The 15,547-nt window shown below is 31.7% G+C and overlaps 2 protein-coding genes and 1 non-coding gene across 3 annotated transcripts; 1 reads left to right on the forward strand and 2 right to left on the reverse strand.

Annotated features, from left to right (window-relative positions):
- Window positions 1–1,889: 1,889 nt before the first annotated feature.
- On the forward strand, window positions 1,890–13,059 carry LOC129915536 (homeobox protein Hox-D8). Its single transcript, XM_055995124.1, has 3 exons — window positions 1,890–2,273; window positions 9,451–9,650; window positions 12,858–13,059. Exons 1-3 carry the CDS (start codon window positions 1,997–1,999, stop codon window positions 12,966–12,968), a joined length of 588 nt encoding a protein of 195 aa, XP_055851099.1. The 5' UTR covers window positions 1,890–1,996; the 3' UTR covers window positions 12,969–13,059.
- Trnaa-agc (transfer RNA alanine (anticodon AGC)) lies at window positions 12,649–12,721 on the reverse strand. Its single transcript has one exon. It is a non-coding gene; the product is annotated as a tRNA-Ala (tRNA).
- Window positions 13,060–13,541: 482 nt separating the features above from the next.
- Window positions 13,542–15,037, reverse strand: LOC129915530 (MKI67 FHA domain-interacting nucleolar phosphoprotein). The gene is made up of 2 exons (XM_055995111.1): window positions 14,783–15,037; window positions 13,542–14,718 (listed from the first exon to the last, which is right to left on the reverse strand). Exons 1-2 carry the CDS (start codon window positions 14,894–14,896, stop codon window positions 13,624–13,626), a joined length of 1,209 nt encoding a protein of 402 aa, XP_055851086.1. The 5' UTR covers window positions 14,897–15,037; the 3' UTR covers window positions 13,542–13,623.
- Window positions 15,038–15,547: the final 510 nt, after the last annotated feature.

The following is a 15,547-nucleotide window of genomic DNA, read 5'->3' on the forward strand; positions in this document are numbered from 1 at the left end:
TTTTTATAGACACTTTAAATTCTTGTTTCTTATCTTAAAAGTAACATAAGATAAATTTCAATAGGGTACCACTAATATTACTCTAGTATTACACACTTTTTCAAATATACCCATATTTTCTTTACTTCTTAAAAAAAACACCCTTTCACATAAAAAAAATTTATAGACTTACATTATTCGTAATTCCCATTGGAAAGAGAACATATTTAATGAATTTCGTAAGCGTACCATTTATACCATTGATTTTATCGGACTTGTCGCGGATTTTTCCCTATTTCCCAAAAAAACACCCTTTAACCTAAAATATTTGTATAGACTGTTTGGGTTCTTGGTTTCTGTTATAAATGAAACATTTTTACCAATTTTCATTATTGTGCCACAATTTTTTCCAAGTTTTTGTGATACTAATTCCGAATTTCATCATTTCTTAAAAAAAAAAACACCCTTTCACTCAAGATAATTTTGTACGCTTTATAAATGCTTAATTCTTATACCAACCAAAACATTTACACCAAGTTTTAAAAATTAATAAAATTTAAGTCAGCTGTTATGATACTTTCCTCACACACAACTTAACCCATCAAAAAAAAAAACACCCTTTCACCAAAAATAATATCAAGAACTTTATGAATCCTTTGTTCTTGCTTTATCTGAAACCTTCATCCCGAATTTTATCAGTTTAGCATGTTTTTCACAAAAGTTTCAAAAAACAAGCACAAGCAACAAGTCATATGATGATATTCGACAAACGATTTATTTCAGTATATTTTTGACCTTCACCTCCTCCCTCTTGTCCGCGAAAAAACACCCTTCCACCCAACTTTTTTTATAGACTTTTTTGTACTTGTTTCTTATCCCAAAAGCAAACTTTTTCCCAAGTTTCATGAGTGTAACAATTTTTTTTTTTTTTTTATTTCTTGATTTTATGTAGGTTCTATTTTACCTGTACTAAAATTAGAAAATGGGAACTCATACAAATGCCTTCAAAACGATGAGGTTTTTTTGCTTTCCTATAAAATTTGCCAAAATGGAGTTACACACTTTTCTGGTTTCACCGACGATATGTGAAATTTTAATCTAGGTACAATAATCTTAAATGTTATTTTAAAGCAACAAAAATTTTGCTTTTACTTTGCCTACCTATATACAATATTATTTCATGAATCAATATAACGCCAACAAAATCCGACATCCCCTTTCAAAATATAAAAAAAAAAGAATTCATTCATCGAATTCTAACGACAACCGTATCCCATCATATTTATATTTGTTGATCTTTCTCGAGATCATAAATATCATGCCCATTGACAATAATGACAACATAATCTTCCAACCCCAAGTGCCAAGTCACAGATCGATATAACATCTGGACCAATAAGCATTCGTCTATACAAAAACAAAGTATTTTTTGCACAAGACACTTCATTCTGATTGGTTAATGAGAATCCAAGAAATATTAAAACAAAACATAAAAAAAGATACATCTTCTTAGTGGATGGATGCTGTGTGGATGTCTCATCGCATCCATTGATAAATTTCAGTACGATCTTACAGTGTTGCTTCGGATCTCAAGTGGAAGTACGTTTACTAGATATAATTAGAGAGCAATTGCGGGAAAAGTGATTTTGTGTTTTAATTGAAATTGATAATTTTTGCAAAAATGTATTCAACTGCCACTTCCAGCCATCATAGTTTTAAGTTCGAAACTTTCGATTATTATTTACGAGCTAATCAAAAATTTGTTCAAAATAATTTTGATAACGGTTTTCATTTTCATCAACCACAACAACAACAACAACGGAAGTGTCAACAAAACATTTATTCTAATTCAAATGAATTTCCTACCAATTATCCACCGACTTCACCAACGGGCGCGACCATTATTTTTTCAAATCAATGCTCTTATCCTAGCGAATTACAACCTCAATTTAATTCGAATACAAATTACATTTTTCCCCCGTCGGATAGTAATTCAACTTTAAGGAACTACTTGGATATGTTCCAAAATAAAAATTGTTGTTTAAAAAATAACAGTGACGAGAGTACATTGGGCAGTGGCAGTGAGGATAGCCCAAAAGATTGCAAGGACATCAGTACCACAGTCCAGTTGAGTGATGTTGACCGTTTATCTGGAGGGGATTGGGAATTTTTGAGTGCTGTCAGTTGTAGTGATAACAATGGAACAGAAAAACATTTTGCAAGATATCAAGATTGCGAGAAAATTAATTGGAATGGAGGAACTGTTGTGGACGGGAATAATAGCACTTCAAATGGTTTGTATTGTTATATAGAATTTGAACATTACTTCGAAAAAAAGAGAATTGTATCAGGAACTGATTATAAAATCCCAGAAATTGTGCAAAGGAATCCAATAACCAAGTCAGAACAAATCTCAATTAAAAAGCAGGGACTTCAGTATTCTTCAAACAATAAATTCAATATTCTTCAAACAATAAATTTTTATTACTCTCGAGTGAAACACTTGCTCTGAAAAACGAAGTTTTGAACAGGTTCTCCATTTATTTGTCCATTGTATATTTTCGATTGTACTGGTTTACAGCCAAAATGGACACTCAATCCCACTATTTTTTCCTAACGTACTTTGACGTTTGACCTCAGGGACTCGGAAATCACTCTTAAAAAAATTACGATGAATACGTTTTCGAGATATGATTTTCAAAGTTTTTTGTCGTTGTTTTTTCCAGCATACTTAGTATTCGGGCTATATTTTGAGTAGTAACCGACTTATCTGAACAGAAAAGCTGGCGCCTGAAAACTGAGTAAATAAGCAACAAACACAAGAACAACTTTTCTGGGTCACTCCATATGCTTAAGTGTGATTTAAAAAAAAATCAATTTTTTTAAGGAAATTTTTACTGAAAGAACAAATCAAAATCTTTCGAATCATCATAGTTTTAAATTTTGTATGTATAGTTACGGTGACCATGTTTCAGGAAGCGAAACCTAGGACAGATAAAAAATTCGTTGGATCGTTTTGAAAATATTGATTTTTCAAACAAAGAAATTAATTTTTTTTTAAATGAGTTTTCATAATTTTTCCTTATTTTGATATCAAGATTTCCTAAACGATTTCATGGGAGCGTTTTTGTTGAAATCATTTAAGTCGTTTACGATATCAGAAATCAAGAAAATGGTTTTATAACTTCTATTTATATATTTATATTTTTTTAATCAAAATCGGGAGAGCTGTTTTTTAGCATTCAAATTTTATTTTAAAAGATTTTGAAATTGTATGATCTTTAACACAACTTTTAACATTTCCTTAAAAGTTTTGAAACTTATCTGGGTTCTTTAATCTTCCATATGTTGTTCTTTATTCGAAAACATTTTACCTGATGTAGCAACCTGACAAACAGAAGCTGGAACTAAATAATTGACGAACATTTAAAAAAAAAGTTTTCCTACAAAACCAGCACAAAATTTTGCTTTTCGTTGCACAATACGCAGATAAGGTAACGAAATTCTTACCTGTGCTAGAATATATGGAGATTTCTCTAATTTTTTGTCACTCCCATTTATTTGTCTAGGCAATTTTTCTTTTTGACTTTGGAGACTTAGAAAAATTTTCGTTTTGCTTCAGCAGCGTACTAGGCTTTATCCGAAAAATTAGAAAAATTTTAATTTCCAGCCACTATTTTCTTGTTTTCCGTGCAAAAAAACTCCACCTGATTTGAAAACTTAACTCAAATAATAGGCGAAATTGTTGTTTTTGGCAAAATAAATGATGTTTTAGTTCGTTCTTGGCCTTAATTTAATTGACATTTTACTGGAGTTTTTGGAATTTAATCCTTTTGCGTCTTTAAAACGGTAAGTTTCAGCTGCAGATTAAATCTGCACTGCAGATTTATGGTTCTCAAAAGTCTGGGAATGGGTTAAAAATCTGCAAAATCTGCACTATTGGCAACACTGGTCTCGAGTAAACCGGGACGGATGGTCACCATATGTATAGTACACTTTCTGGTTAAAGAAAAATGGTTCAAAAAGACAAAAAATACTAGATTTTGAAAGTCCATATTTTATCCAATTTTAGCCGTATTCAAGTTTTTCGACCATTATCTTGCAAGATAAAGTATCTTCTTTTTGATAAAGACAGACCATTAAGGGGGGAAATCCCTCCAGACGACACATTTTTCACTATTTTTTTATGAAAAACTGAAAGCACTTATTGAAATTTGGAAAAAGACAAGATATTACTGACATTATCAAGAACTGAAAAAATTTTTTTTGAAATGAAAAAATAACAAAATGGCGGCTCTGGAGCCTTTCAAATTTGACGCCTCTAGTTTGCGCCGTGCAATGTACAGGTCCAGGAAATCATATTTTTTTTTTCCGTTAGTACGCATTGCATGAACCTAAATTTATTTTTTTTAAATGAAAAATAAAAATTATAAATAGAAAAAACGAAAAAAGACATGTTTTTTTTACAAAGAAGTAGTTAAAAAAAATATTTACTGTACAAATTTTCAGAGCCGGTTTTAGGGGGGGGGCAGCCTGGGCCGTCGCCCAGGGGCGCAAGAATTGAGGGGCGCCGCAGGCGCCCCGAACTTTTACAAAAGTTATATAAATAACGAAGTCTTTCCAATCGATGTTTTATTTTTTTTTACATTCACAAAGGCGCCCCAATTTGTTTCTATTTTACATTTTCAACGGCGCTCGTATTGTTTGTCCTAAACTTTTTGAAGAATGAAGGCGCCCCCCAATTTTGGGTTAATTTATTTGGCTTCCGGAAGGACAATGGTGTCCAAAATCTTCGTTCATCTTTGAAGAACAAGGCGCCCCAATTTCTTTTGAAAGACTAAAGCAATCCTAATATTCCTCCTACCAATTTAATTTTTACAAAGGTGCCCCTAATAGTAATGAATAAGGAAAGAGAAGGGAGACGGACAGAATCCCGAAATTAAAAATCCAGAAAGCCCAAAATCCAGAAAACCCTAAATTCCGAAAACCCAAAAACACAAAATCCCGAAAACCCACAATCCCAAAATCCCGAAATCCCGAAAACCCAAAATCCAGAAATGTCAAAATTCACAGCTTCTCCATTTCTCATAAAAACTACGTTTGTGTGTGAGAATAAAAAAATAGGTCTGTTCGTTGTTCCCCCCTCCAGGGCACTCTAAGTCATTTCAATTAACTGTGAAAAAATCAGAGTTTCTCGGGTTTTCATTTTACATCGAACACCTCAGAGCTTTAGTTTCATCAGCGAACATCGAACACAGAGGAAATAACTCTGGTTGAAAAAGGAGCTACAAAAAACGCTTGACAACGAATTCGGAGCGACCCAGAGTGCCCAAGAGCTCACAACGAACAAACCTTATACTTATAAAGGTATGTTGTTTTTGATTGGCCGTCCGGAAGCGCCTGGAATCATTAAGAAGCGTGCTGCAAGTTTTTTATTCTCCTAGTGAAAAAACAAAACACAATATTTGATTTTTCACCAATACAGATATTAAGTTTTAGAATTGGGTGGAAGCGATTCAAATTTTTTTATTGGATTTCAGAATGAGTGAATCATTGAGTGATTCCAATCGAAAACGACATTAATGTACCTAGTTGAAAAAATTTTTGAAAAAATATTGTTCAAATAAGACCAACTGTACCTAATCTTTAAATGTGTTTAAACAAAAAAGTCAGAGATAAAGGTAGTCTTGTCAATTGATCCTAAATGACATGAATAATTAATTTTTTTTAAGTTAACCTTTTTAAGTTAATACACTGCACATTTTTAATAAATGCATTAACAAGTATATGAGAGGTAAGACATAATCTGCTATTGCTTTTTTTCGTGATTTTAAAAAATTGTTTTTAGATGAATTTTTTTTTAGAGGCGCTACTTGCAATCTTGCCCAGGGGCGCCGGTAGTGCTTAAACCGGCACTGCAAATTTTAGTCAACTTTTAGGTTCATGTTGTGGCCAATGATTTAAGGAGTAATTTGCTTCAAATTTCAAGTCGATAGCTTCATTAGTTTTTGAGTTACATTGCACGGCGCAAACTAGAGGCGTCAACTTTGAAAGGCTCCAGAGCCGCCATTTTGTTATTTTTTCATTTCAAAATTTTTTTTTTCAGTTCTTGATAATGTCAGTAATATCTTGTCTTTTTCCAAATTTCAATAAGTGCTTTCAGTTTTTCATAAAAAAATAATGAAAAAGGTGTCGTCTGGAGGGATTTCCCCCCTTAAGTAAAAACATCAAAAATTTCGTTTTTTCCTCTTTTTTGAATAGTTTTTCTTAAGTTTTTTACAATATTGCAATTTTAAATTTTTTGAAAAGGATACATGTCGATAGGAAATTTAATTATCTCCAAAAAATTACTCAATACAAATTTTCAAATTCGGCTTGCTTTTCAAGTTATATACAAAAACTAAAAAAGTAACAGAAAAAGTCGAAAATATTGATCGTAACAAAAATGGTCATATCTTCATAATTTATCTATAGATTTTAGTGTTTTATGTACTAGACGAACGTTCCCCGAAACGGTGAAATGAAAACCTTTTCAAAACAACTATAAGGGTCTAGAAAAGTATCAATTTGAATATTTTATTGTTATAATCAGTGGCGTACGTTGAGTCGCCGGGGCCCCGGGGTAAGACTAAATTTTGGGGAACCTTTGATATTTGGGGGCCTCTTAGTTAAAAAAAAAATTACGTATACACCATAGGTTTTTTTTTTTGTATGGCTTATTTATTTTTAGGTTTATTTTAATGTTTAAATATGTTCGTAATGCACTTTGCTATACTTACTTAAAATGTCTCTCATAAAAGTAGTAAACAAAATTAAATATTTAGGGATCCCTAAAATAAAAATTTATTTAATAAATACATATTTTATTTTCCATCATCAGACATATTTTTTTTTATTTTGGGGCCCTTGAAAAATTATTTTTAGAGCCTCAAAATTAAGTGCTTAGAGGCCCCTAAAATATAGTAATATAATTTTTTTTAGCCAAGAATTAATAGGTATTGGGGCCTCTGTTCTGAAGTAATATTCGGAATGCCACCAATAACGTAATGTTTTTATTTTGGGCCCTGATGTATTTATGTTGGGGCCCCTGAATTTATATTTAATTTTCCATTTGATTGTTCTGAACCACTTTTGAAGATCCTCAAATAATATTTTTTTCCTTTTTTTGGGCCCCTAATGTATTATTTGTGGTGGCAAAGATTTTTCAAGTAATATTTTTTGGGGCCCTTAGATAAAATTATAATTTTTCTTTTAAAAAAGCAGTTTATATTTTTTTTGGGCCCCTGGGGTAACTTTTTTTAAAATCAATATACATATATTGTGTGGCTACCAATGCATTATACATTACACTGAATGACATAGTTTGTCTCCCTGGTTACTTCGTAACTCAATTTATGCTAACAGTTTTTTTCCCTGAATTGTCTCCAGTGGGGGCCCTGGGGTCGGTCGGGGGCCCCAAGGGAGTGTACGCCCCTGGTTATAATTAAAGTAGGGGTAGTAGGTCTTAAATAAATCAAAATTGCTCTATTTCGTTGTTCAAAGGACCGATTTCTATAATTTTATGCATGTACAAATTACCAAGGCCAAGTGATATTGTTGGTTATTTTTTTTTAAAACAGTTTTTATTCTACCCATACTTGAATTTGATTCTGATCAAATATACTAAAAACAGGCAGAATTATGTTGGTTATACATACTATACTATATTATTTGTTCAGAGTCCTAAAGAAATATCCCTAGACTTACATATAAATCAAGTTAAAACTCACTTATACATATATAGAACACTTTTCTTACCAAAACATATATGTATATTTCTAGATACATGCCAATAATTTTAATCGGTAAGTAGGTATGATTTTAAAAAAATGTCTGGAACTCAAATTTTCCACCTCCATGATTTTGACCCATATGCATGGGAAGTAGTTTAACAATTAAAAAAATTGTTTTATCCTTTAGGGAAACATGTTTCTACAATTGCTATAGCAAAAATGAAGATTCACTCCATTTTGCCCTTTAAATATACGATAGCATTGGTTCTGCCGAAATATGTTTGATCTCGCATTTATTAGCCATGAACTTTTTACTCTTAAAAGCATTAAAATCGCTCAATTTCACTCAGTTTTCTGTAAAATCAAAAGTTACAACTGCGACTACATTTTAACGCCATAATTAATTTTTATGATTTAAGACTTGAATCGAGCTTTTAAGCGTTACCTTTAAAGACATCAACTGCATCGAGCAAGAGGTTGATTCTTTAGCTTTTTCTCGTGAGTGCATATCAATACCTAATTGCATAGAACAATTCTAAATAACATTGCCCAAATGTCGAGCTCAAAATAATTGGTAGACTTTGGTATTGTAAAATTTAGATCGTCAATCAAGTAAGCATGTCTACAGAAAAAGTATGCCCTACTCGTAGGCTACGAGTAGGTACAAAACATGTCAGAGCTCTTCTAATGTTTTTACAATTTAAACCGTTTCTAAGTCTTATAGCTTTAAACTACTCTTGATTCATTCAAATTTATCAATTGCCTATGTTTTTTTTATTTTTAAATTATGGTTGTCCAGTTTTCCAGTCATTACATTGAAATTCTTTGAAGTTAAGGCTTCCCTTAGGAAGTCAGAACACCAATACAGTTAGCTAAATCTTAAAGTTTTTCTTTGTGTTGCTCACTTTTAGATCCAGTTTTCAATGCGAGATTAAAGTTTAAAAATTTTGGATCAAGTTAACAAAAATGTAGGTATTTTATATTTTTTTCTTTTCGCATATGTGAGTCCTGCTCCTGCCATCCTCAGCTGAAGGATGTAGGGTGAATAGTTCTGGAGCTTATAAGCACTGATTTTACAGTTTCTTTTTGGTGAGGCTTTTCAGATGTGCCTGATTTGTACCCTACTCCGAATATCTAAGAAAAAAATAATCAAATTTGTTGATGTTGACCTCTTATACTGAAACAATTTTCCAAATTTTATTGTACCTAACACTTGTGGTACAATTTGGTAAATAATATTAACACAAATCCGAGAAATAACGTTTTATATGTCTCAGTTGTATTTAATTCTTTACTTATTTAAAACAACCAATAAAATTAAAATTTAAACTACCGATATTAAACCGAGTTTTTAAATTTTGTTTTTCCCTACGGTGCTGACATCATCTTCAAATTTTGTATTGGTATCCATTGACGTATAAAAACATTAAAATAAAAATATCATAATTGTCACAATGGTTTTTTCTTTGGTGGAAACTCATAAATTTATGAACTTCCGAGCATGACTCGAAAAGACAACACCATAGAACCTTTTATCAGTTATGATGCACTTATGAATTTATTCAATATTTTCAAGTGGATTTGTTTTTGTTTGGGATTTTCATAATAAGAACACTTATTGAAATCATAAAAACTATTTGTGTGGTCATAAATTTTCAACAATGAAAATATTCTATTGTTATTTGTTTTTCTTTTCCAGCCACCATAACCAAAACACCAGACATGTTGGCAGGAACGAAAAAAGAAAGCAGAGTTTTAACATCTGCAAACCGGAAAGAACGTACCACATTTACCAAAGATCAAATCACAGAATTAGAAGCGGAATTCTTGCATTCAAATTATTTGACTAGATTAAGGAGATATGAAATTGCTGTAGCATTGGATTTATCAGAGAGACAGGTAAATAAATATGCGGGGGAAACATAATATTAAATTTTTTGGATGGAAATTATGGATATGAAAAATGAAAAGATTGCTACTAGTTTAGCGGAAAACGGAAATTCCCTTCGGGTAAAACTCATGATAGCTTTTAAAATTCCGGGCGGAAAACATTCCACGTGAAACTCACGATAGGATTGAATCATTCATCCTGGAGGAATGAAGTTTTTTTTTTTTTTTGAATACCCAATGAATTTATGTTGATAGCGGGCTGAAAAGATGTTTTCAAGAAGTAGTACGGCGAGCATAATTGAATAGTTCAAGAATATCCAAATTTGTAAAAAGAACACTTGAATATTTTTGTCATTGCATGCTTATTTTATCTAGGTGAGCTCGTATCACTGCAGTGAAAGGCACTTTGAATTAACCCGAAGTAAACTATTGCCAGACATTAGAATTAAAAGAAATTGAGCTTTCTTTGATTGTATCTTTTTTTCTGATTTCGCCGGTTGAAAGCAATACTCCATAATATTTGTTAAGGACTAAGGAAAATTTTATTTTCAACTGACGATTATCATAATTAAAAGAGTGTTTTTTTTTTTAGTGAAAACAAAAATGATGGGTCACCCAGATGAAATTTGGTGAAATTTTCCAAGAGAAATCTGTAATTTGTCCCAAATGGTTTCGATAACAAATTGAACGTTTAAACTTAAGCTCTTAGACTTTTTACACGAATCATTGGTCTCAATAGTAAAATTTTTAAATCCGTTATAGCTATTCGCTTTTGAGGGCTTTATCAATTACAAAAAGGCTTACGTTTACGTACCCTCACCAGTGTTGCCCCCCCCCCCCCCCCTTTCACCTAAAATATTTGAATAGACTGCTTAGATTCTTGGTTTCTGTTACAAATGAAACATATGTACCGATTTTCCGATTTTTGGTGTAACATTTTTGTCCCAGTTTTTGTGGTATTAATTCCGAATTTCATCATTTCTTAAAAAAACACCCTTTCACTGAAGATAATTTTGTAGACTTTCTATCGATTCTTATAACTCTTATAAGAAACGAAACTTTTTCACCAAATTTAAAAAATTAATAAAATTTATGTCAGCTGTTACAATACCTTTCTCACACATAACTAAACCCATCAAAGAAACACCCTTTCACCAAAAATATTTTTATGAATCCTTTGTCAATGCTTTATCTAAAACCCTCATCCCGAATTTCATCAATGTATCTTGTTTTTCACTTGGGCTTCGATAATATTTAGGACTATTGAAGTCAAAAAACAAGCATCCTTGTTTTCAATCGGCAATAACTTTTCTTAGAGCAATTGTATTGACTTATTTTTATGTCATTAGATTCAGCATCAATAAATACCTTAAAAACATGTGTCATATGATGATATTCCACAAACAATTTTTTTTTTAACTTTATGTATTTTTGACTTTCACCCCGAAAAAACACCCTTCACCCAACTTTTTTTATAGACTTCTTTATCCTTGGTTCTTATCCCAAAAGCAAACTTTTTGCCAAATTTCATGAGGTTAACAATTTTTTTTTTAAATGCCCATTAGGTATACCTACCTGTACTGTACGACGATTACGATACAATTTTAAATCTTTTTACAAATAGGTATAATAATTCTATGGAGTTTGGTATTAACAGCATTATTCCATTTTTTTTTCGAAAATATGAGTTAAGTATGCAGAACTATTTAAAAAAAAATTTATTTTCGTTTGGTTTTAACAGCATAACTCTAGTTACTATCCAAAACTGGAAAAAACATTTCAGCACTATCAAGTTTATAGAACGGACATAAATTATTATGGACTCAAGAATATTTTCCGGTGTTATCTTGTGGATTGCTAGCTAATTTTGAAAAAATAATGAACAAGCGAACCTATCCTGATATAAAACGAAACAATTTACCAAGTTTTTTTTGGCAAAAGAAGACTCCGTGTTGTCTGATATAATTTTTCAACTAGATGAAGACCCCGCAAAAACCTTTAAAATTGTCAAATATTGGTTCGGAAATCAGAAATTTAAGACAGTTGCGTAGTCAGCATAAGACCCTGACCCATTTTGGCTGAAAATCTTTTGAAATTTTTGAAGAAATTGTAAGCGCAGTAAAAAACACAAGTCTAAAAGCGATGAGCTTTGAGCTTTCCATTAAGCTGAAATACGACCGAATTTTAAAATTATTTCTTCACAGATTTATAGATCCTATCTCGAGGCATTGTTAAAAGTGGTAGAAATTAATTCTAGTACACTCAATATATTGAAACAAAAGCCTTTTTCCAAAACGAGCAGAATTGGTCAAGTCCAAATACCAATATGATACTCTCCATTTTTGGACAATGAAGCATTTTAAAAAATTTTAAATCAGGAAAACATATGCTGGCATAATATAGAAAAATAATCAAATAAAAACGATTTAATTCATTTAAAGAACAGTAAGTTTTAAACAACATTCTCAAAAAAGACAAAACATTTGACCACTTTTGCTCGTCACTGTAACTCCTTTTTCTAAAATTATGTTTGATCATAATGACATAACTCCAACTTGTGCTGTATTGACCAAGGAAAAATTCTTAAACTTTTAGATAAGTGTTTGGTCAAAACAGCACAACTCAGTCCCTTTGCTTTTTTGATCAATGACGGAAATTACGGGAAATACTTTAATCGATTGATTCGTTTAAAAAACAAAAGTAAAGAGCGGTAAGTCCGAAAAATTTAAATTCTTAAAAAAAAGAACTAATTCCAATTTGGCACTAAGGACACAACTCGAAATAATCTTATTCTTGTTTGGTCAAAACGACATATGTCAATAAAAACATAATAAAAACGCGTAAATATTAATATTTAAAAAAAAATTGCATCCCAATATACTTCTTGTATTAAATAAAACTGGATTTTAAAATGCATTTATCTCAAAACGGCGATTTTGGACTTATGCCGTTAATACCAAACTAGATAGAATTTAGAATTGAAAAATTAAAAAAAAAATAACTATCTTGGAGATGCGGGGCATCGATCCCCGTACCTCTCACATGCTAAGCGAGCGCTCTACCATCTGAGCTACATCCCCATGTGTAAATTGTGGTGTCAAATGACAATGATGTATATTTTCAACAATAATTTGGAATCAGCATCAGTTGTATAAAATCTGAAAATTAATTTGTAAATTATTTATAACTTTGTTTTTTTTGTTCGTATATTTTCAGGTAAAAGTTTGGTTTCAAAATCGCCGAATGAAATGGAAACGCATCGTCTTAGAAGAACGAATTGGAATTCCTCGAACAACAAAATCTGGACGAAAATCAAATACCTACTAATTAGTAAAAAAAAAAACACATAATTATTGGAATTTCATAAGAAATACAAAGAAAAACTATTTATTACTTACACCTTTTAAATATTAAAAATACCAAAAAACAAAAAAAAAAATCTGAAATATAAATCAATAAACAATAAACAAAAAAATAAAAATTACTTTGTTTTAAGGAGAGGAAGAATGTGTTTCTATGTTAGTGAATCTGTTTCTGTGTTAGAGTTAAGAAGAGTTCGAAAATTCCATTAAAGGACCATTAAGCTTTCTTTTACTTTCCTTATTTTTGAAATTAGTGTAATTTATTACTTGGAACCTTGAAATTCAAAACACAAAAGCCGTCAAGACTTTTACAAATTCAGTTAATTCTTTTGGTGGAAGTCTTAGGCTCTTGGCAGTTTGGAGGAAATATCCAACACATAGCAAAAAGCTGGGCTTATTGCTCCTTTTTCTTATACCAAAACCCTTTAGGTCCATAAAATAAAAACAGCTTTTAATAATTATCTTTTCTTTTTCAATTTTATTTAATAAAAAATAGTATTTCCGTTACAAAATGTTACGGCGAACATAAATTAAAAAAATTTAAAAAGAAGACAAAAAGAATTTTAAACCTTTTGTATTTACAAAACCTAATTTACTGACAAAAAAAAACCTTAAAAAATCTACAACCTCTTCTTCTTGTTTGACTTATTAAAGTCTTTTTTCTTCATTTGTTTCATCTGCCCCAACTGCTTAATATCTTTAGCTGCTTCAACTTTCAAAGCATTCTTAGCCGTTCCAACTGGCTTTTTAGATGTTTTTTCTTTCAAGACTTGTTTCGATTTTTTAATTCCACCAACATTTGTCTTTCTTTTCAGTAACTCAGCTTCACGGTCAACTTTTTTATTAGGTTTGGTTACTTTCTTTGAAGGTTTCTTTTCTTTTTCTTCTTCAACATCATCTTCAAGACCATAATCTTCTTCATCTGAAGTCGACACATCTTCATCGACACCAGTTGGAATGAATTCTTCATCGTCTGATGAAGCTTCTTCCTGCAGTGTATTATCAAGAAGGTCCTTCAATTCGATTATCTTTTTTCCTTTTGTCTTTTTCGATTTCTTCGAATCAACTTCGACGACTTTCTCTTCAGTTTGTTTGCGTTTTTTAAGTAAAACTGTGCTACCCGGTTCGGGTGCCTTGACAGAAGCAGACTTTTTCTTATTTTTAGTCTCTTTCTCCTCGACAGATTGAATATTTGGTTTGACTGTAAAATTATCAAAATCAATTCCCAAATGGGCATATTTTTCCTTGAGTTTCTCAAGCTTTCGAATGCTTGAAGCAATTCTCTTTTGATAAGCTTCATCAGTCCAATTATTATGCTCAATATTTCTCTTTTGGATTGACGCAGTTTTGCCAGAAACATAAATTGGCTTTCCAACTTTGTTTACAACTTTCCTAACTGACGACTTAAAATAATTATAATTTTGTTGCTCTGGTGGAATATATTGAGCCTTAACCAATTTCTGAAACATTAAATAATTGTCCATTGTTTGGGCGGCAACTTCGGCGACTTGTGGATATTCGAATTCGACAAAGGCAAAGCCTTTGCTGCCACCGGTACGAGTGGATCGAGCCAACCGTAACCGGGTAACGGTGCCAAATTGTTCAAAGTAACTTTTTAGCTGTTCCTCAAAGAAACCATGAGGCAAATGTCGAATACAAACAACACCACGCTGCCGATCGATGCGAGATTTGATTTTTTTCATTTTTTTATCCAACTGCGAGATTAAAAAATAGAAGTGATAAAAAGAAACACATTTTCATATATTTATTAAAGTTTACCTGTCCGGAGATAGCAAGTTGCTCTTCTTCAGGTCCAGCTGAGGCATCTTTGGCTGCTGCTGCTGGAGGAGTTGCTGTTTTAGCTTGTTTTTTAGATTTTTTAACTGGTGGCATTTTGTGTGTATTTTTATTTAATATTTATAAAACAGAATTAAACTAAAATTGAATGAATTGAAAAAAGACTGGGAATCAAACAAGAAAACAACACGTGCGAGGGTCAGAAATCGTTGATTTTGACAAAAGCAAAACGAAGAAGTAAAAAATGACGTTTGATGTGTTTTGGAGTTCAGGCGAAGAGTTGTTTGTTTTTTTTTTTTTTAAGAAAAGGTAAGGTAGTGTGATACTTTAAGCTGGAAACGCAATGACGCTGTGAGTGTAGGAGGTAAGGCTGCCTAATTTTTGGTGCATGTCATCGGGATCGTTTTGCCCAAGTAAAAATTTTCTAGAAAATACCTACCTATTATAAATGATGTGAAAAGGTCAAAAGCCTGTTTCGGCTAGAGTTTAAAAGGAGTTCGGATTTTTTTTTATAGATATCTCTTTTTTATAGATATACTGTACTAGACCTATTAACAATGGAAAATAGGGCGCGATCGAAGGTCTGCGACTTGAGGTGAAAATTATTTCATCCAAATTTGTATGAGATCATCTCATTTTTACTAATGGAAAACTAGTAATTACGAAAACTACAGGTCTTCGCGATCGCATATTCCGACACAGGACTGCAAAAAAGATCGATCTAAATTTTAGCTCCCATCCAAATTT

The sequence above is a fragment of the Episyrphus balteatus genome, chromosome 3, assembly GCF_945859705.1.
Source record: "Episyrphus balteatus chromosome 3, idEpiBalt1.1, whole genome shotgun sequence".
NCBI classification, from domain to species: Eukaryota; Metazoa; Arthropoda; class Insecta; order Diptera; family Syrphidae; genus Episyrphus; species Episyrphus balteatus.

Excerpts from the sequence above, each read along its gene's own strand:
- LOC129915536 (XM_055995124.1), top strand. The coding sequence starts at position 1,997 with ATGTTCCAAAATAAAAATTGTTGTTTAAAAAATAACAGTGACGAGAGT. Across the intron at positions 2,274-9,450 it reads GAATAATAGCACTTCAAATG|CCACCATAACCAAAACACCA; the intron begins GTTTGTATTGTT and ends TTTCTTTTCCAG. Across the intron at positions 9,651-12,857 it reads TGGATTTATCAGAGAGACAG|GTAAAAGTTTGGTTTCAAAA; the intron begins GTAAATAAATAT and ends GTATATTTTCAG.
- LOC129915530 (XM_055995111.1), bottom strand. The coding sequence starts at position 14,896 with ATGCCACCAGTTAAAAAATCTAAAAAACAAGCTAAAACAGCAACTCCT. Across the intron at positions 14,719-14,782 it reads AACTTGCTATCTCCGGACAG|TTGGATAAAAAAATGAAAAA; the intron begins GTAAACTTTAAT and ends TTAATCTCGCAG.